The sequence below is a fragment of the Poromitra crassiceps genome (assembly GCF_964638095.1).
Source record: "Poromitra crassiceps genome assembly, contig: HAP1_SCAFFOLD_382, whole genome shotgun sequence".
Classification (NCBI taxonomy): Eukaryota; Metazoa; Chordata; class Actinopteri; order Beryciformes; family Melamphaidae; genus Poromitra; species Poromitra crassiceps.
Window position 1 is genome coordinate 87,374 of NW_028152022.1, and position 20,173 is coordinate 107,546.

Here is a 20,173-nt window from a genome sequence, read left to right on the forward strand (position 1 = left end):
TCTGCACTGGTGCAGGCTCGCCGACGGTTGCTGCAGAAACTACGTCCGGAGGAAACACCATTCAAGTGTAAGTTAGTTCCGTCTACTTCTTCCAAGTATTTTAGATCAAACACGTACCTTTATTTCCCTCATAGTGACTTTACATCTCGAACTAAATCATGGAATATGTCGAGTTATTAGTCCACAATTGAGAGGGTATAGGCTACTGTATTCAAGACAAAGTGGCTAAATGAGAGCTAAGCATAGACCTAATAAACACAGTCAAGAGCGATGCGAATATACAGCACGAAATTGCGATGCGAGTTTTGACCCACCTGTCAATCCACAGATGTGTTCCGACGCGTCGGAAGCGAATTTCTGAAAAATCGAAAAAATAAACACCGCAATAACGCTCAGCGAAAAGGACTTAGAAGCTTTATTTTGTAGCCCATGTGTGTCTTTTTCATATTTGTGGATGGTTATTAATTAAAAAATATATACATTTTGTGTGTAGTCTAAAACATGTCTATGCATAGACAACATTATCCTGGGCTAAATGAGAGATAAGCATAGACATAACGTTAAAATCTTGTGCTCAGATAAATTACCTTTTATGCTAACGTGGAGGACTTCTCTAGTGTATATTTTTGTATTTACTGCTAATTATTCATTTTAATAATGTATTTACTGCTTGGTCTAAAATAGGTCTATACATTAGCCGGCTATATGAGAGCTAAATCATAGACGCCCCATTGAAATCACGTCTATTGTGGAACAGCATGACACAGGCAACGCGTCTGTCCGTCTCCATGGTGACGGCTCCTTCCTGTTTCCGGTAAGGTAGCGAGGGCGTCTCACTTGTTCGGCTTCTCTTTTATGCCTCTCCCCTTAATCAGCAGTGCCCTCTACAGCTGCGAGTGGAACTCCATTTGGAGTGGCACTCGGTAGTGAAGTGGTAGTGAGTAGGGAGTGGTTTGGGATTGGGCCAGAGACTCACACTCCGTCAGGTTTATCAGTTACACCTGTGTTTCATCAAAGTTTTCCACCACACAGAGACTCACACTCCATCAGGTTTATCAGTTACAGTGAACCCTTCTGCGTCCGTGTCTTCCTGTTAGTCGAGGTGCTTCTTGCTATTTTTTCCCTGTAATTTGCCTCGTCAGCGTCTGGGATTTATCCAGTCTGAATTACAGTCACTGACTACGTTTACACACACAAAATATTCAAGTTTTTGCCCTTACTCCGAAAAAAGACTCCACCTTTCATGCGTTCAAACACCTTCTTGAAAAGGTCCGCGTTGGGATATTTGCACATATCCAGAAACCTGTTGATATCCGAGTCTTTCATAATGAAAACCTGTTGATATCCAAGTCTTTCATAATGAAAACCTGTTGATATCCAAGTCTTTCATAATGGCTGAAAGGGTTTCTCCTTCCCACCAGAAAAGTGGGCTTTTCTTTCGGGGATGCATCTCTGGCTAGTTGGTTTGTTTACAAGCACATAGCTACTGTAGCTGACTGTGAATCAGAATCAGAATCAGAATCAGAAAGACTTTAATAATCCCCGGGGGGAAATTGGGACAAATCACAGCTGCTCGTTCACAAAACACACATATCCTAAAATAAATACACAGTAGTAGTGCAATAGTAAAATAAGCAGAATAGAAGAAACAACAACACAACATAGCATGGAGTAAACAGTATAAACAGTATAAACGTTAACCAGTATTACTGCGATAGGAGCAAAGTAGTACAACCTACTAAACCTATCTAAATAGTAACCTATCTAAATTATTGCACACTGAAACATGTATTATTATTCGGCTTGCCCTATACTTTACACGTGGCTCAGCCAGACACATTTCTAGTTAGCCTATCGGCTGGCTCAATCTCAGGGAGACTGAGCGTCTCCGAGGTGCTCTTTTAAGAGAGGCATTAAATAGGCCAATGGCCACAGGCAGGAATGATTTCTTGTGCCTCTCCGTGCTGCATCTAGGTGGAATCAGTCTCTCACTGAATGTACTCCTGTGTTTGACTAGCACGCCGTGGAGTGGGTGCGAGACATTGCTCATGATGGAGCGTAGCCTGGATAACGTTCTCTTCTCTGACACCGCAGTCAGAGAGCCCAGGTCCAGCCCCACAATGTCCCTGGCCTTACGGATCAGTTTGTTAAGTCTGTTGGCATCCGCCGCCTTCAGCCTACTGCCCCAGCACACAATAGCATAGAGGAAGGCACTAGCCACTACCGACTCATAGAACATCCTCAGCATGGTCCGGCAGACGTTGAAGGACCTCAGTCTTCTCAGAAAGTAGAGACGGTTTTGCCCCTTTTTGTAGAGTGCATCAGAGTTCTTAGCCCAGTCCAGTTTGTTGTCAATGTACACTCCAAGGTACTTGTAATCATCCACTATGTCAACACTGACCCCGTGGATTGAAACAGGGGTCACCGGAGCCTTGACCCTCCTCAGGTCCACCACCAGCTCCTTTGTCTTTGACACGTTGAGCTGCAGGTGGTTCTCCTCACACCATGTGACAAAGTTGGCCACCACATCCCGGTACTCATCTTCGTCACCATTTTTGATACATCCCACTATCGCAGAGTCGTCAGAGAACTTCTGAAGGTGGCAAGACTCAGTCAGGTAGGTGAAGTCCGTGGTGTAGATGGTGAAGAAGAAGGGAGAGAAGACCGTCCCCTGTGGAGCTCCAGTATTACTGACCACTCTGTCTGACACACAGTTCTGTAAGCGCACATATTGTGGTCTGCCAGACAGGTAATCCACAATCCAGGCCACCAGGGGGGCATCCACTCGCATCGCCGTCAGCTTCTCGCCCAGTAGAGCCGGCCTGATGGTGTTGAACGCACTGGAGAAGTCAAAGAACATGACTCTCACAGTGCTGGCTGGGTTGTCCAGGTGAGCGTAGGCACGGTTGGTCAGGTAGATGACCGCGTCCTCCACTCCCAGTCGGGGCTGGTAGGCGAACTGGAGGGGGTCAAGGGATGATTTGACTATAGGCCTGAGCTGCTGCAGGACGAGTTTCTCCAGGGTCTTCATGATGTGGGACGTCAAAGCTACCGGCCTGTAGTCATTGGAGCCGCTGGGTCTTGGCTTTTTCGGTACAGGAACGATACAGGACGTTTTCCACATCACGGGGACCTTTTGGAGACTCAGGCTCTTGTTGAAGATCAGCTGCAGTACATCACACAGCTGGGGGGCACAGGCTTTGAGCACCATAGGGCTGACGCCATCCGGGCCAGCTGCTTTTCTCGTGTGTAGTCTCATCAGCTGATTCTTCACCTGGTCCGCTGTGATGGTCAGCGTGGGTGGGGGGGGGGGGGGGTGGCATCCTCAGCTCTGAAGCCCTTTGGGGGAGGGGGGGGGGATATGACCTAGTCTCTGGGTGACGGGGTATGAGGGGGGGGGGGAGGGGGGCCATCAAGTGGGCCATCAGCCGGAGCCAGAGAGAGGGCGGGGGGGGGGGAGAGCCGTGTGGCGGGGGCTGCTGTTGGAATGCAGCCGTCAGGAGAGTCAGGAGAGTCGGGGGAGGGGGCACCCGGGCCAGCTGCATCAAACCTGTTGAAAAACAGATTCAATTCATTGGCCCGATCAACCCCCCCCCTCCACCCCCCCGCCCCCTGCTTTGTTAAAGCCCGTGATGGCTCTCACACCTCTCCACACCTCTCTCATATTGTTCTGCTGAAGCTTTGCCTCCAGCTTTGCCCTATAGCACTCTTTAGCTACTCTAATGCTCGCTTTCAGTTCTCCCTGGATGGCTCTGATCCTGTCTCTGTCCCCCGACCTAAATGCACTTTTCTTGGCGTTCAGGATGGCCTTAATGTCTTTAGTTACCCAAGCTTTGTTGTTTGGAAAACATTTTATTACCTTTGTGGGTATGTTGCAGTCCACACAAAAGTTTATGTAGTCCGTAATGCACTCTGTGATTCCATCTATATCCTCTCCATGTGGGTCACAGAGTGCCTGCCAGTCCGTTACCTCAAAGCAGGCTCTAAGCGCCTCAGTTCCCTCCTCTGACCATACTGTAACGTGTCGGGTAATCCAGGTATTACCTGTAATGTGATGTACAAGAGAAGTGTCTAGATTGTAGCTAGGAACTAATGTGTGTGGGTGCGTTCCTAGGGGAAACGGGGTATATAGGACCAGCGGCCGCTGTGCCGGGGGAGTCAAGCTATGGAGTGAGCGAGACCGGGTGTTGTGTGTAGAGCTAGCTCTGTGAAGCTAGCTGCTAGGAGCTAAAGAAGCCTGTGAATAAAGAACCTGTACCAACTACAACTCTCCGTTCTTTGGCGTATCACCGATACGTTACATTGGTGTCAGGCAGTAAAGCGGTAGCGCCTCTGATTCGGTCAAGAGGGGAGAGAGTGAGGAGGAACGGCGGAGAAAAGTTGGAGATCAAAGGCTCGAGCGAACTAGCGGTAGCGAGCTAGCTGTGTGAGCTAGCTGCTACGAGCGCCACGTGTGATGGTGCGATTAGAAGAATGCCTGTCGGCGAACGGGAGAAAAGAAGAGCTGACGACAGAGATCAGCTCGGCGCTGGCGGCCATGGAAGCCCGTGTGTTGAAAGAAGTCAGACGGCTGTTGGAGACGATACCAGCCTGGGCAGAGGGGCTTATGGAGCTGCTACGAGAGCTCGCGCAGCACGGAGAGAAGCGGACGGAGGAGCCACAAAATAGACTGTGCTGGAGCTGTGGAGAACCGGGCCACGTGGCGAGGTGGTGCCGAAGCGAGCCCGGGAGACGGACCGGGTATGCGGGACAACGACATGGACAGCAGGGAGCCTGCTGGGCATGCGGCGCGATCGGACATTTAGCCAGAGAATGTCAAGAAGCTGTCGAGGACTGGAGAACAGCGGGAGAGGAGAGACGTGCGGGCGGTGGACAGGTGAGACTTTGTTGGACGTGCAGGTCGCCTGAACATTTAGCTAGAGACTGCACTAAGAGTGTGAACGCTGGAAGAGACACACAGCCGGGGGAGCAGCCCGAGCAACAAGCAGTGGAGCAGCCTGAGCAACAAGCGGCGGAGCAGCGGGGCAGTACAGAGCCGATTGTGCTGGGCAGGAGAGTGACTGTTGATCCGGCCCAGGCTAGCTGCTCTGGAGCGGGGATCGTTTTGAACAGCCAGAGGGAAGTGAGCGACATCACCTGCAGTGCTGTTACAGTCGGGGGAGTGGCGCTCGTGTCCCCGGGGGAGCGAGAGAGGTCAACGCTGGAGGAACCGGCCCAACCAAGCCGCTACACAACCCCCACGGCTGCACTGCAGAAAGTCGAGGTGGAGATCGACGCCGATGGTGTCCGCCCTGCTGTCCTCAACACGCCGCCCCCTGGGGGAGCGGGACGGGAGGACGAGCGAGTGCAAGACCGGGAGGATGAGAATGTGACTATGGAGGATGTCGATCTGGAGGAGTGGATACGCAGACAGGCGGAGGACGCTAGCGTTGGACCGGTGTACAGGTGGGTGGCGGCCGGATACCGGCCTCGCCTGGAGGAGATGTGCATGTGTTCAAGTACCACGAAGGAACTGTGGGAGTTGTTTCCGGACCTGAGGGTGAGGGAGTCGGGGATTCTGGGGTTAGATGGGCGCGGAAAGAGTGGCAGCGTCGTGGTGGTGCCCAGCTGCCTGCGGGGACTGGCGCTACGGGGGGCGCACAGGGGCCGCAGGGGTCAGGGGCATCGAGGGGCTGAAGAAACACTCAGCCGCCTTTGTCGGGTTTTCTACTGGGTACAGATGAAGGGAGACGTAGAGGACTACTGCCTTAGTTGTGTCGACTGTAATGTACTTCAGGGGGGACAGAAGCTGTAAAAGGGGGGATGGAAATAGTGGTTGAAGTGAAGTGGGATAATGTGAATAAGAAAAAAAGGTTTAAATGAAGGTAATGAAAAAAGAATGATGTAAATGTTGGGGGTTATTGTCGAACTGAAATTATAGGTGGGTTGAATTGAAGATGAGTGTAAAGAAAAGAGGAAAACGAAATAAGGTAAATGTGGGGGTTATTGGTAAATTGAAATGTGTGTAAAAAAAGAGAATTGAAATGTGGGTTGAATTTAAGGAATGGGAAAAGAGGGAAGAAATGAGAAGAAATGCAAATGGTGGTGGTGGAACGAAAATTAAGAAGTAGTGAAATAATAAGAGACAAATTGGGGGAATACAAAATGTTGTGGGGTGGTGTGTTTTGGTACAGGGGGATATGTGTGGGTTGTGGGTGTCAATGTGGGCATTGAGCTAATGTTGGGTGAGGAGTATGTAACGTGTCGGGTAATCCAGGTATTACCTGTAATGTGATGTACAAGAGAAGTGTCTAGATTGTAGCTAGGAACTAATGTGTGTGGGTGCGTTCCTAGGGGAAACGGGGTATATAGGACCAGCGGCCGCTGTGCCGGGGGAGTCAAGCTATGGAGTGAGCGAGACCGGGTGTTGTGTCTAGAGCTAGCTCTGTGAAGCTAGCTGCTAGGAGCTAAAGAAGCCTGTGAATAAAGAACCTGTACCAACTACAACGCTCCGTTCTTTGGCGTATCACCGATACGTTACAATACCCTCACTGTCCTGGAGGATACAGGCAGCTTTTTTACCATCGGGGTATATCTAGATCTGAGGTAGACTAGGTTGTGGTCGGCGCGGCCAAGCGGGGGGAGGGGTGACGAAGAGTAGGCAGCATCCTTCACGTTCGCGTATACATCAAGTCAATAGTTTTATCGCCCCTAGTGCTACAGCTCACGTACTGTTTAAAGTTGGGCAGTGTCTTTGACATAGTCACGTGATTAAAATCTCCTGATATCAGTATCAATGCACTCGGGTGCTTAGATTGGAGTCCCGCAATGGCGTTGTGGATAATGTCACACGCTGATATCGGATTAGCGGAAGGTGGGATGTAGATCGCCACAACAATCACATGAGAGAATTCCCTAGGTACGTAGTATGGCCGTAATCCCACGGCTAAAAGCTCCGTGTCAGGTGAGCACGAGCGTTCTTTAATGCTGATATGGGCCGGATTACACCATTTATTGTTAACAAGAATGGCAAGGCCACCTCCCTTACTTTTACCGCTCGAAGTGCTATCACGGTCTGCCCGTATAGTCTGGAAGCCATCAATAGATGCGTTGCAGTCCGGAATGTCCTTATTTAGCCAGGTTTCCGTGAAGCACATTAGGCTGCACTCGCGAAATTCCCTCTGAGTCCTCGCCAGACCTGTTAATTCCTCCATTTTATTCGATATCGATCTGACGTTGCCCATCATCAGCGAGGGGAGATTAGGCTTGAATCTCCGACGTTCTCTTCTGGCTTCGTTTTTTCTCTGCCTCGCTCTCCTGCCTCTCCCCCTCCTACCACGCCGTGCATTCTCTATCAGTTCCTCCGGAATAAGCGGCGCTGGGACCGACTCGCCGTCCGGCGAACGGAGCTCCAGCAGCTGTGCTCTGCTGTAAACAATGGCCACATGTCCTGGCGCCAGCTGTTGTCCCCAGGCGATACATTGTAGAAGCAGTAAACCGGTCAAAAATACGTTAAAAATTCCTCTGAACCGCATGGTTACAGGCGGATACACTATTTACACAATATATACACACGATAAGTGTTAGAAAAGAGCGATAATAATAATAATAATACAAAGAGCACGGAAACGAACGAGCAGCTGCAACAAGCGACCTTCCTGGTCGACGCCTGCGCACACGCCTCAGGCAAGAGGCCAGGTCTGTCGCAAACTGTCATCAAAACCCCCTGATTGAGACGCATGTTCTGAATGTGCTTGTTGTCCAAAGAATGCTCCTAAAACCAGAATAATATCAACATATCCCACGTCTTAAAAAATGCTACATTAAAGCCTAATTCAGAATATCCAAACGGAATATGCTCACCTGTATACAATTCAGAATATTGTCATTTTGGTTTGGTTTGGTTTATTTGAAAGTTAAGGTGATAATACGGAAGATTTACATTTTCTTGTCTCTGACAACACCTATGGCCATGAGCAGTAATTGCAGATGAGATCCACACAGTGGTGCATATGTGACGTGAAGGTTTTTTTCCTTCTTCTTCTTAATACATTTAAGTTGGCCAGTAGGGGGCAGTAATGCAACACTTGGACGCCAACCACGCAGCTGTCAATCAAATCTTCATAATCCACGCACACATCTCAAATGAAGAAGTTGGTCAGCGGTGCTCATGGATCCTGTAAAGGCTCGCTCCTGGCCAATCCTGACGCTTGACTGCTGCGTAGGCGGGCGCAGGTTGTGTTCTGCCCAAATCTCCAGTGGGATCATAATAACGCAGAAACGGCAACTTGCTTCGACTCCGCCTACCCTCTCTGGCGGGTGCTGGGTGATGACAAAGACGTCAAGAACTGTGCGCCGCTTGTGATATCTTTGTTTTTTAGTTTGGGGGGCGGGGAAAGTGTCGCCACAGACACAAGTTCATAAATGTTGCAATACAGAGAGATGCAAGGGCTTCCATCAATGGGCGATGGGCTTAATCACCATTGTGTTAACTCACTTGAGGATATATAGTGACTTTACAGACATTTATTTACATGAAAATCGTAATCCCTTTTAAAAAGAAAAAACACACAAATAGTCCGCCCATCCCACAGACAGGAAAGAACCACAGTATGCCATTCCATAACTAACGGGAATAATAGTGGACAATATTGGTGTGCATGCGTGTAAACATTCTTAACACATTCACTGCCAGCCGTTTTTTTTTTACTGTATGTAGCTTCTGCCAGAGGGTTTTTTTGAGGATTCTGGCTCATCTTTCAAGACCCAAGGATTCTTTTCTGCTAAGATTTTGTGAACACAAAATATCTCAAAAGAACTAATAGAATGTGTGCTTTCTCTGTCTAAAAGAGTTAGTTTGTAGAGTTAGTAGTTATGTAGGCATTAGCACTTGAATACAGCATGGTTTCAGCGTCTGAAAATTTAAGCTGAGATAATTAGCTTTTTGTGAAATTCGATAGAACAGTCACTTTAACCATTCATTTTTGGCATCAGTAAGACGTCAGACATCTAAACAATAGTTTTGAACAGTAATTTCCTCCATAACAGCAGGAAACACCCCTCTCCTTCAAACTCCTCCCTCCGTGTGTGTTCTTCTTGGCTGCAGCGGGCGTGTCACAAGCTCGTTTCTGCTGCTGCTGTAACCTCCCGTCACCAGGCTCACTGCTTTGCTGCTGCTCCTGTCTGCTGGCGGCCGCTAGGCAAGTCTGGATGGGCTCGCTCGTTTCTTGGGTTTTCGGTTGAGAGCTTTGATGAAGCTTTTGCGACTCTGGTCTTATTTATGCTGCGTGTTTCAAAGTGTCTTGCACCCATAATCTATTATGCAAATTTGCAATCCCCCCCCGCCAGCTCCCAAACGCGAAAGCGAAAGCGTTTTCGCCAATCCATTTTCATGAGAATGGCTTCCTCACACTGCTTTTTGCTTGCCTTCCTCTAGTCGGGAGAGCACTGTCGCCACTTAGTGGGTCGGTGGAATGGGTTGTACACGTTCGGTGGCTCCAATATTTTTATAGGAGACGTGGGGGGCATTGATCCACGTCCCACCGTTTTTTTTTGACGACTCAACTCGTCATTGGCAGTCAACCGTTGGATTTTTTTTGAGTCAACTCGCCATTGCCAGTGAATGTGTTAAAGTCGAGCTGAACCCAAAAATGACTTTTCTTTTCTTTTAGTTCAAATACCTGGGTATGCAGTGCACCTATTTAATAATGTATGCCAAAAAAATCACAAAAATATAATTTCTTTAGTTTTTCACACTTTTTCACATCAAAAGTTCATTTTTCAAGATGTCATTGATAACAGTAATCTACAGTTTGCTGATGTCACCTAGTACTATCAAATTTTTACCCCATTTCAACCAATCATATCATGACATGCAGCTATCAATCAAATCTTCATTTCAGGATAATTTTCTCTTCCAAATGAAGTAGAAAATGGCGCCTAGTGCCTGTCATCTGGCAGAATTCCTATCCCATAAACTAACTACTAACTTGGCCAATTGTATGAAACATGAACAAAAAACAAAAACTATAATCTCTAAGAATGCAAAGAAATGTAACTGGCTCGTTAAAACGCGCATTCCAGGAATATCGTATTTACAGAAATAGCGTAAATGGCGCGCGCTTGAGAGCGTGGTGGTCAGGGGTCGCCCCTCGGAGATTCCAGGCGGGCGGGCAGCACCCATGCATCGGATTGTCCGCTCGCTCCGCATGAAGCAGGTGGCTGCCTGGTACTCTGCGGATCCCACTCGCGTAGCACGACAACACGCTGAATCCCACTCGATTTGGGGTAGGGATGGGGGAGAGTACTCGGGTACTCGAGTACTCGTTTGTAACGAGAGTACTCGAGTACCATTTCCGCTGTCCGGGTACTCGCCCACCCCCCTCCCCTATAAAAATGGCCGATCTAACGTTAACAGCGTCTGGCGAATCGCCAGCAACACAGACGTCCATGTATATTAACGCAATCTATATTCAGCAGATGTAAAATAAACAAGATTTGATTGCAGTTGTTTTCCGTTCATGGCCAATTTATATATAGATGTGCAAGCAAAGATGTTAACGTTAGATGTTTTTTACTCGGACGGACCACTTTGACTAACGGACCCCTGACAGTAACTTTGTTTACCATAGCCAAACGTTCCGTGTTTCACCACGGGCGGGGACCATCACTCGGATGTTGTTGGTGGTTTTTGCGGTTAACGTTAGCGAACATTATTACTGTTTGCAGTTATCATGTTTGCAGTTATCACTTTTTGGCAGAACACCAGAGTTTTTAATAAGTGGATTTACTTAACAGTGATCAAGAAGCAGTATGGAATGATTACCGACATGTATTGGGAATTACTTTTACTGAGGTAGGCTAACGGCTAACACCGGATCACCTTATCACAGTCAATCTGTAAAAACTAAAAAGTGCACCAGGCAGCGCTTTTTCCATGCAAAATTGGTAATGTGTGTGAAGTTGCTGTGAACAGCCCCATACAAAGCAGATCACCCCTGCTCTCATCACAGGCATTTGGCGAATGCTAATGGTAACTGCTTAACATAGCCAAACTTAGGATCTTTCATGTGTGTGTGTCGTTCCCCCGGGGGGGGGAGTACTCGAGTACTCTTTCATAACAGAAGGAGAGTACTCGAGTATTTAAATCCCTTACAATGCCCATCCCTAATTTGGGGGTTGAACACGCCATGATTGACCAATGCAAAAGCCAGTCGACAATTGTCAAATCAAATCATCAACACCATATATGGTCCGCCTCTCAATTTGTTTTCAGTCTAAAACGGACTCAGACGCACGTGACGAACGGGTTCAGCTCGACTTTAATGAGTTGAGCAGTAAAATGAGCTTGAAGCGTCCAGCATGTTGTGTGACTTGTTGTTTATGTCTTTATCTAGGTACCGTCTGTACCAGAGGCCTGTACTACGAATGTTGTATTAGAAGATCCAGGATCTGTCCCTTGATCTGGTTTGTCTAAACCAGATCAGCTCGATTGTAGTTAACTTGTACTACGAACGTCGATTGGCACTCGTTAACTCGAACCAGGTTTTTCTAATCAAGCTGACAGCGCGTGCACATGAAAATGCCCGTGCACTGGAGCTCGTGCCCGCAAAAGAGGCGTGGTTTTTAACAACTGCCAATCAGAGTGCAATATGGACTGCTCCAACTCCGACAGCGCCAGACACGCCTATTTCCTCATTGAATGAAACCGCAAATACAAATCTGCGTTGGATATTATTACTGTTCCGAATGACTGTCTAAAGTGACCACTTTTATCCACACCAGTAATTTATTTGAAGAGCGGTTTCGTAGGCTATCTACAGCTCTCTATCTACAGTCTTTTGTGGAAGCAATGTGTAATCTATCTCAGTCCAAAATCCGTATGTAGCTATAGACCATTTAGGCTCAATGAATAATAATGATCCGTGTCTGTACTTTGTTCAGTATATTGTATTTCAATTTGTAACCGTCAAATAAAATAAAATAAAATAAAATAAAATCAATGTGTTTAGTCGCACTGATTGAATAATTCCTATAGGCTAATCAATAAAAAAAAGAATGATAATAAAATAAAATAAATGCTTCTGAACTGAATCGACACGGTATGTGCGGGCATAGATTTCATTTTTAAAAAATAGTCTATTTTGTGGTCACATGGCTATTGTAATGTCAGCAGAGTCGCATATCTCCATATTTCATATAATGATGCTGGAAATATGAAGTTCAATCACATCATACAGGCCAAAAGCAACAGAGTTGCAGCTGCAAAATGCAGGAGTAGCCTAGATATGAATCATCTTAATATGGGATCGCCTGTGTGCAGGTGATCCCATATTAAATTGCTTAGATGTAGTAGGCTGTATGACCATTTCAATTCCAACCCAACGTCAGTCTCAGCTCCGTTGCGCACACGGCACCGTGCGCTTTGGAGACGTTTATGTAACCTTTTTATGCCGGTTTAGTGATATGTCTCCACTCACTATTCAGCTGCAATCGATCAGCGGGGTCAAACAACGTATCTAGGCTACTTGAGAGCACAAAAATGAATATATAAAAACATATTCCAAAGTGGTAAGTAGGGCTTAATTAAAATGTAGCCTGCAACAAGTGCAAGGCTTTAGTCCTTGGTTAATTCAACATTACAATTTGTGCTCCTTCCTCGTCCAGAAAGGGGTTGGCCATTTTTCCAAACTGCTGATTTGATTGGTTCGTGGGCGGTGTATTTAAGGTCTAATCTGAAGCATAAGTTGCTATGGAAATATATGTCGGTAAGAAGTTAACTTGCTTTGTAGTACGGCCAAACCAGGTTTAAACCTGAAGTTACCTCGCTAAACCACTAATCTTGCTTTGTAGTACAGGCCCCAGGAGGACTGCATCTGTGTCTTGGGACATTATGTGAAGGACCTGGGCGTTCTGGGCAGAGACCTGGCCAAGATGGTGGTCCTGGACAATGCCCCCCACACCTACCCATACCATGTAAGCACCCACACCCACCTACTCAACCCACCTACAAGAAGCTAACACAATTAAAGAATGTATCAGAACGACTGGTTTGATCATAGCTTCACTGTTATCTCTCTACCTACAATACACATGATGGAATTCTGGACAAAATCATATCTGACAATACAAATATTCTCATATTTGGGTCCGAGAGACAACATTTCATCAAATGGAGGTCCGTGGCCCTAATGTGGACTCAATTAGTATCAACCAAGAATTTAAAGTCCCTGGAAACCAGAAATATTTTTTTATTATTAATTATTTTTATTTATTGTGTGTGTGTGTGTGTGTGTGTGTGTGTGTGTGTGTGTGTGTGTGTGTGTGTGTGTGTGTGTGTGTGTGTGCATGTGCGTGTGCGTGCGTGCGTGCGCGCGTGTGTGCGTGTGTTGCTCGGCGCATAGCCTACTGACAGAGAGGAAGAGATCTCTGCCGCTGCGAGTGCACAGCGCTTGTGTGTGTGTGTGTGCGCGCGTGCGTGCATGCGTGTGATTCGATTAAATCTTATGACGTGATAAGATCATGCATTTTAGCACCGCGCGCACCGCTCTCTTCAATGAGGAAATGGAAATCCAGACCTTGTAGAAAAGTGTTGATTTTTGGGGTTAGGGTTGAAAGTAATGTCAACCATTTTCTGAGGCACACAATTACTAACATAAGACCCTAAATTTAATAGTTAGAAGGTTTTTGTGGATTTTGGTTTCCAGGGATTTTAAATTTCATTTATCCGTCTCAGTCACAATTGTAGCACAGTTTGCAGCTCGAAAAATGTCATGTTAAGAAGATGAATTCCAAACATGAAGACTTACAATTGTGTTTTTTAAAGAGACCTTTTGGGGTGGTGTCCTAATGTAACTCCCTCTTATCTCACCTCAGTACAGAGGGAAGAGCGTTTGTATTTGAGGTGGTGTACTAATGTAACTCCCTCTTATCTCACCTCAGTACAGAGGGAAGAGCGTTTGTATGAATTGAGGGTGATTTTTATTTTGTTTTGTAGCTGAGGAACACGATGCCCATCACGAGCTGGTCTGGAGCGCAGGAGGACACAGAGCTGCAGAGGCTCATCCCCTACCTGGATCAACTGGCTACCACTGTGAGTCACTGCTATCACATGACATCACCTTTATTACCCGCTTGTTTCATTTGTGGATGATTTTTGTTTTATTGTTATTATTAATTTATTTTATTTTTATTTTTATTTCTTTATTTTTCTTGATAGAGGCCCATTCCTACCATGAATAAAATATGTTTTTTGAATTCTGAGAAATAGTCAAGGGCGATATTGGTCCTTGATCAGCGAGCTGCGCAATCACTGGACAGGCGACCTGTCAATCACGCCCAAGCCTTTATTTTTTATCATCTATTTTACTCTAAACGGGTGAATTAGATAGAACTTCGCCCCCCATACAGTTGGCTTAGAACTTAACTATAGAGACCAAAACTGTTTTTTGTACCAGCCAGGGCTGTAAACATGTTTATTTCTGCTGTAAAGTCAGGCGTTTTAACATGAGGTGAATGGGGAATGACTCCCTTTTGCAGCCAGCCTCAAGTGGCCATTTTTGGAAGTTGGCACCTTGCATGACTGCAGATTGCGACGGTGTGTGATGTGAGCATGGATGGGTGAATGTAGACATTACTGTAAAGCACTTTGAGCGGTCGTCAGACTGCCAAAAAGCACTACAGTATATAAATCCAGTTAATTTACCATTTTACATGTGAGGGTGTCACCTTAGGCTTTGGGGAAAAGAGTGATCGCCATTTTTCACCATTTTATAGATCAAATGACTAATTGATTCGTCGAGAAAATAATCAACAGATAAATCCATAATGAAAATAATCGGTAGTTGCAACCCTAGTCCTGTTCTCCAAACATCTGGTCAGCTGCTGAAACTATGATTATTTACCTTGATTATACCTTCATAGTTACTCCACATGATATCAGTCTATGGAATAAAACTCCTTGTGATTATTGTGGTATTGATGTCTAGTGTGTGTGTGTGTGTGTGTGTGTGTGTGTGTGTGTGTGTGTGTGTGTGTGTGTGTGTGTGTGTGTGTGTGTGTGTTCTCTGTGTGTGTGTGTGTGTGTGTGTGTGTGTGTGTGTGTGTGTGTGTGTGTGTGTGTGTGTGTGTGTGTGTTCTCGTGTGTGTGTCTGTGTGTGTTCTCGTATGTGTGTGTGTGTGTGTGTGTGTGTTCTCGTGTGTGTGTGTGTGTGTGTGTGTGTGTGTGTGTGTGTGTTCTCGTATGTGTGTGTTTAGGAGGATTTCCGGGAGACGCTGGAGGAGGAAGGATCATTTCCACCGGCTGCTGTCTGAAGACTGACACCGCTCCCCGCTTCGATTGCTTGTTTCTCTCATGAGATCTGGCAACCCTGCTCCTCTCCCTCGGACTGTCGGTTCCAGACTGAATCCTAGATGCAGCTTGACTTGTACCGTCTTGAAGCCAGCAGCACACCCTCTGTCTCCCCTAATGACTTGAAAGGCTGTGTGGCACTTTTATACTGTTATACTGTTTATACTCGTAACTTTAAATTCTATTAATTTCGCTGTTCTTTTTTTGCAAATAGAATTGATGTACTGTAAATATTATGTTGTGAATAAATCATTATTTTTCAGGCAGACTGATTATTTGCTTTTGGCAGATATACATATTACTTACTGTATATAATGCATTTCAATACTATCTAATAATATTAATATTAGTCTTTATTCTTTATATATATTTTACATCCAGTCTGCTCCACAGTGAGAGCAGTGAGAATGATCTGAACAGTCTCCTCTGTCTTTCTCTCACTGTGCTTTGTTCAAATGAAAGTAAAATTATTCCCATCCAGCAACCCAGTTTGTCTCTCATTAATGTGCTAATCCATAAGATTCTAGATGGGTGTTTTTATTTTATTTAGTCTTTGTTGCTGACAGCTGAACGATGCTTTGTCGGAAGGTGTTGAAAGTATTGTCACGACACAGGTGAGGCTATTTTACAACCTGTGATCTCTGGATTACACGTATCTAGAGAGGTGATAATAGTGTATTTTTACTTCAGAAATGTGATATTCTATATACAGTCCATGTATTCTACGTATCAGTGGATTGCAGAAGCGCAACCTGCCAACATTTTATTCTGGGTTAGGCTGCCTTGTATCAAGTGAAATTTAGAGGCTGCTGTTAAACCTTTTCACACTGCCAGTAGATGGAGAAACACCTGTAACACCTGCTGTCAATCATAGAGGAGACCTTAGCTGTTCTTATCATGATGCACTCAGCAAGAGGTTTATGTAAAACCACATGCATCTCATCAACACCTGAAGGTCATTTCTTTTCTTAGTCTTTGCACACACAGTCAGTTTTTTTCATCCAAAATTGACGCATGAAAAAAAAAAAAAAATACGACCTCATTTGTGTGGCCCAATCTCAATGTCCGCACTCACAGACTCACGGACTTTGAGGCGCGTGCCCGCGAGGTGTGCGATCATCATTGACACACCGAGTCCGACAATTACGTCCGTCCGTCATTTAAGTTTTCGGACGAGGTTCGATTTTCTGTGTTTTTCGCATCAGTCAATAGCTTTTTGCGAGCTGGGACCCGTCTGTGTTTTCAGATGACGGATTAAGAAAACGCATATGAAGAACAAGCGAACTGTGTGTGCAAAGACCTTTAATCTTAAAGTAGGTACTGAAATGCTAGTTAACATGCCTGACCGGAAGTTGGACACAAAGCTCTCCAGTATTAATTTGAATACGTTTTAAGGCCTAAACATGGTCGTCCGTCAGAGCCTCGCCCCGCCCTCCGAAATGTGGCGAAAACACAGCTCATAGTTCAGGGTTCAGTGGCTCGAAAGCGGACATGTTTGGAGAGAAGCTCGCGCTGTTAGAAAAAAAATCAGGCACAACGCGAGCGGCCGTTGGAGCTAGCGAATAACCACGCCCAACAAATTTACGTAATTTGACGCGCCCGCCCCTCGCTCCACCCCCGCGCCCTTCACGGCAGGGTGAGCATAATTCAGCCGCACGGGGAGGGGGCGCCGTCGGCTGACGGGGGCTGCTCGAAAATGTGACTTCACGGCGACGATACGTGCGTGACGTCAGCTGCAGGAGAGTTGTGATTGGCCGTTGCCTTGGCTCTTCGTCGTAAAGTCGCCTTTCAAGGCAGGATGTTAGATTATAACGAACTAGTTGTGTGGCTTAGCCTTCCCAAATGTTGAGGGTCGTTTTTTAGAATTTAATACATAGAATTGGGAATGTTACATTCAATTTCATTCAGACTGCCTGGCACACAATCTCCGCCATTTTCACACGGAGCTTCCACAGGAGGAGGGAGGGTGTAGTGGCGTCCGAGCATGTAGGGCTCGCTGGCGCCGCCAGACGGCGAGACGGCTCCAATTCGAGGCGGACGGACGACCATGTTTAGGCCAGGCCTATAAAACAGAGCAATTCGTGATTTTGTTACTGTAGTTTCTGCAGAGTAACGTCCATGTACCTTTATGTATTGCAAAGGGATCTGACGGATAGTGCAGTAACAGTCAGCAGCTATGATAGCGCAGCCAGGGGGGGAGGAAGTCCATATGGTCCATCCGGTCATGGGGCACAGGACATTACGTCATCACAGGATTAACGCGATTGGCTGCCTCAGATCTGTTCAAATCTGAGCCAGCCAATCACGTTGTCCTGCGTTGTTTGGGACGTGTATAAAAGGCGACCGCAGATGGGGGTGGGTGGGGGGAACCCCCAGAGAGAGAGGGGGGAGAGGAGGAGAGAGAGGGGGAGAGGAGAGAGGGGGAACCAGAGGAGAGGAGGGGAGAGGAGAGAGGGGGAACCAGAGGAGAGGAGGGGAGAGAGGAGAGCAGAGGGGGAGAGGAGAGGGGGAACCAGAGGAGAGAGAGGGGGGAGAGGGGGAACCAGAGGGGGGAGAGGAGGAGAGAGAGGGGGAACCAGAGGAGAGGGGAGAGAGGAGGAGAGAGAGGGGGGAACCAGAGAGGAGAGCAGAGGGGGAACCAGAGGAGAGGAGGGGAGAGAGGGGGAGAGGAGGAGAGAGGGGGAGAGGAGAGAGGGGGAACCAGAGGAGAGGAGGGGAGAGAGGAGAGCAGAGGGGGAGAGGAGAGGGGGAACCAGAGGAGAGAGAGGGGGGAGAGGGGGAACCAGAGGGGGGAGAGGAGGAGAGAGAGGGGGAACCAGAGGAGAGGGGAGAGAGGAGGAGAGAGAGGGGGGAACCAGAGAGGAGAGCAGAGGGGGAACCAGAGGAGAGGAGGGGAGAGAGGGGGAGAGGAGGAGAGAGGGGGAACCAGAGGAGAGGAGGGGAGAGAGGGGGAGAGGAGAGCAGAGGGGGAACCAGAGGAGAGAGAGGGGGGAGAGGAGGAGAGAGAGGGGGAGAGGAGAGAGGGGGAACCAGGGGAGAGAGGGGAGAGGAGAGAGGGGGAACCAGAGGAGAGGAGGGGAGAGAGGAGAGCAGAGGGGGAGAGGAGAGGGGGAACCAGAGGAGAGAGAGGGGGGAGAGGGGGAACCAGAGGAGAGAGAGGGGGAGAGGAGGAGAGAGAGGGGGAACCAGAGGAGAGGGGAGAGAGGAGGAGAGAGGGGGGGAACCAGAGAGGAGAGCAGAGGGGGAACCAGAGGAGAGGAGGGGAGAGAGGGGGAGAGGAGGAGAGAGAGGGGCAGAGGAGAGAGGGGGAACCAGAGGAGAGGAGGGGAGAGAGGGGGAGAGGAGAGCAGAGGGGGAACCAGAGGAGAGAGAGGGGCGAGAGGAGGAGAGAGAGGGGGAGAGGAGAGAGGGGGAACCAGGGGAGAGAAGGGGAGAGGAGGAGAGAAGAGAGGGGGAACCAGAGGAGAGGAGGGGAGAGAGGAGAGGAGAGCAGACGGGGAGAGGAGAGGGGGAACCAGAGGAGGGGAGAGGAGAGGGGGAACCAGAGGAGAGGAGGGGAGAGGAGGAGAGCAGAGGGGGAGAGGAGAGGGAGAGAGGGGGAGAGGAGAGGGGGAACCCCTCCCTCCCACCCCCACAGTGCCCAGGGGCACTGTAGGAGTGGGCAATTCTTTCCACCATACTGATTTACATAAAGTAAGTGAAGGGCCATACATTTGACATCATACCTGCCAACACTTGCAGGAGTCTCCCTATTTTTAACCCTCTCTCCTGCTGTGATTGGTCATTTCTCATGTTAATGCCCCTATACACACACACATACATATATATATATAGCCTACCGGTGTGTGTCATATATATATATATATATATATATATATATATATATATATATATATATATATATATACAGTATATATATAAAGAAAGTCAAATAACATTAAAATAGGATGGCATGTAGGATTTTGTCTTTCAATATCCTCATTGCAGCCTCGCTTGGTGTTGTTGCTTCTCACAGGAATGTGTCCCTCTAACAGAGAGCCCAACATGAGCATGAGCGCCTGGCAAATGAGGAAACTGGAGCAACTCCTTAAACATCCGTTTTGTTAGCATTCCATTTGCAGAAAAGTTGAGCTGGGAAGTTCACTGTTCACTTCTCAGATTCACTCGCTAGCCATTGTTAGCAATAACAGTTGATAACAACCCAGATAGCAAAAGACGTTAATTCAACGTTGAATTTTGGTCAAATTGGTTATTTGTGGTTGAGGTTGAAAAATCTATGTTGACTCAATGTTAAATTACAGATACCATTTCAACGTTTGAAAAAATGTTGTTGAATCAACATTGTATAGATGCTGGTTTTTCAATGTTGAAATGTCAACATTAAAATGACATAGTTTCAATGTGTGGTGGGCTGATTGCTGTGGGCCCCCTCCCCCTTGCGAGGGTAGGCGGGGGCAGCTCGCGAGACCAGCTAGATCTCCCGGGACTTGAGTTAAAACTGTTTGGCGGGCAATGGGCAATGTCTGGCTCTCTGGCTCCCTGGAGGAAAGTGGAAATTCAGGAGACAAACTGGTAAGTCCTTATGAGATTATAATGTATTATCCCCTTGTGATACCATCATCTGGCTGTCATCGTTTGACTAAATGTTAACTTTGTGAATTATTGCCGTGGCAACTGAGGTTGTAGCTGCTGTCGACTAACGTTAGCAGCTAGCATGCTATGTGCCTCATAAAGGCTGATGCTAGCTAACGCTAACATTAGCCAGACAAACGGGTACATCCTTATGATATTATAATTTATTATCCCCTTGAGATACCATCATCTGGCTGTAATCGTTTGACTAAA

General features: G+C 47.2%; 1 protein-coding gene across 1 annotated transcript in view; it reads left to right on the forward strand.

The window, feature by feature from the left end:
* Positions 1 to 15,582, forward strand: part of LOC310771159 (CTD small phosphatase-like protein 2-A) — a gene marked incomplete at its 5' end in the record, with an annotated part of 25,084 nt that extends 9,502 nt beyond the window's left edge. Inside the window, 3 exons of the mRNA XM_083663821.1 lie at positions 12,837 to 12,954; positions 13,976 to 14,071; positions 15,235 to 15,582. Coding sequence (XP_083519947.1) covers positions 12,837 to 12,954; positions 13,976 to 14,071; positions 15,235 to 15,291 — 271 coding nt within the window. The 3' untranslated portion in view covers positions 15,292 to 15,582. The remainder of the gene's footprint in view (positions 1 to 12,836; positions 12,955 to 13,975; positions 14,072 to 15,234) is intronic.
* Positions 15,583 to 20,173: the final 4,591 nt, after the last annotated feature.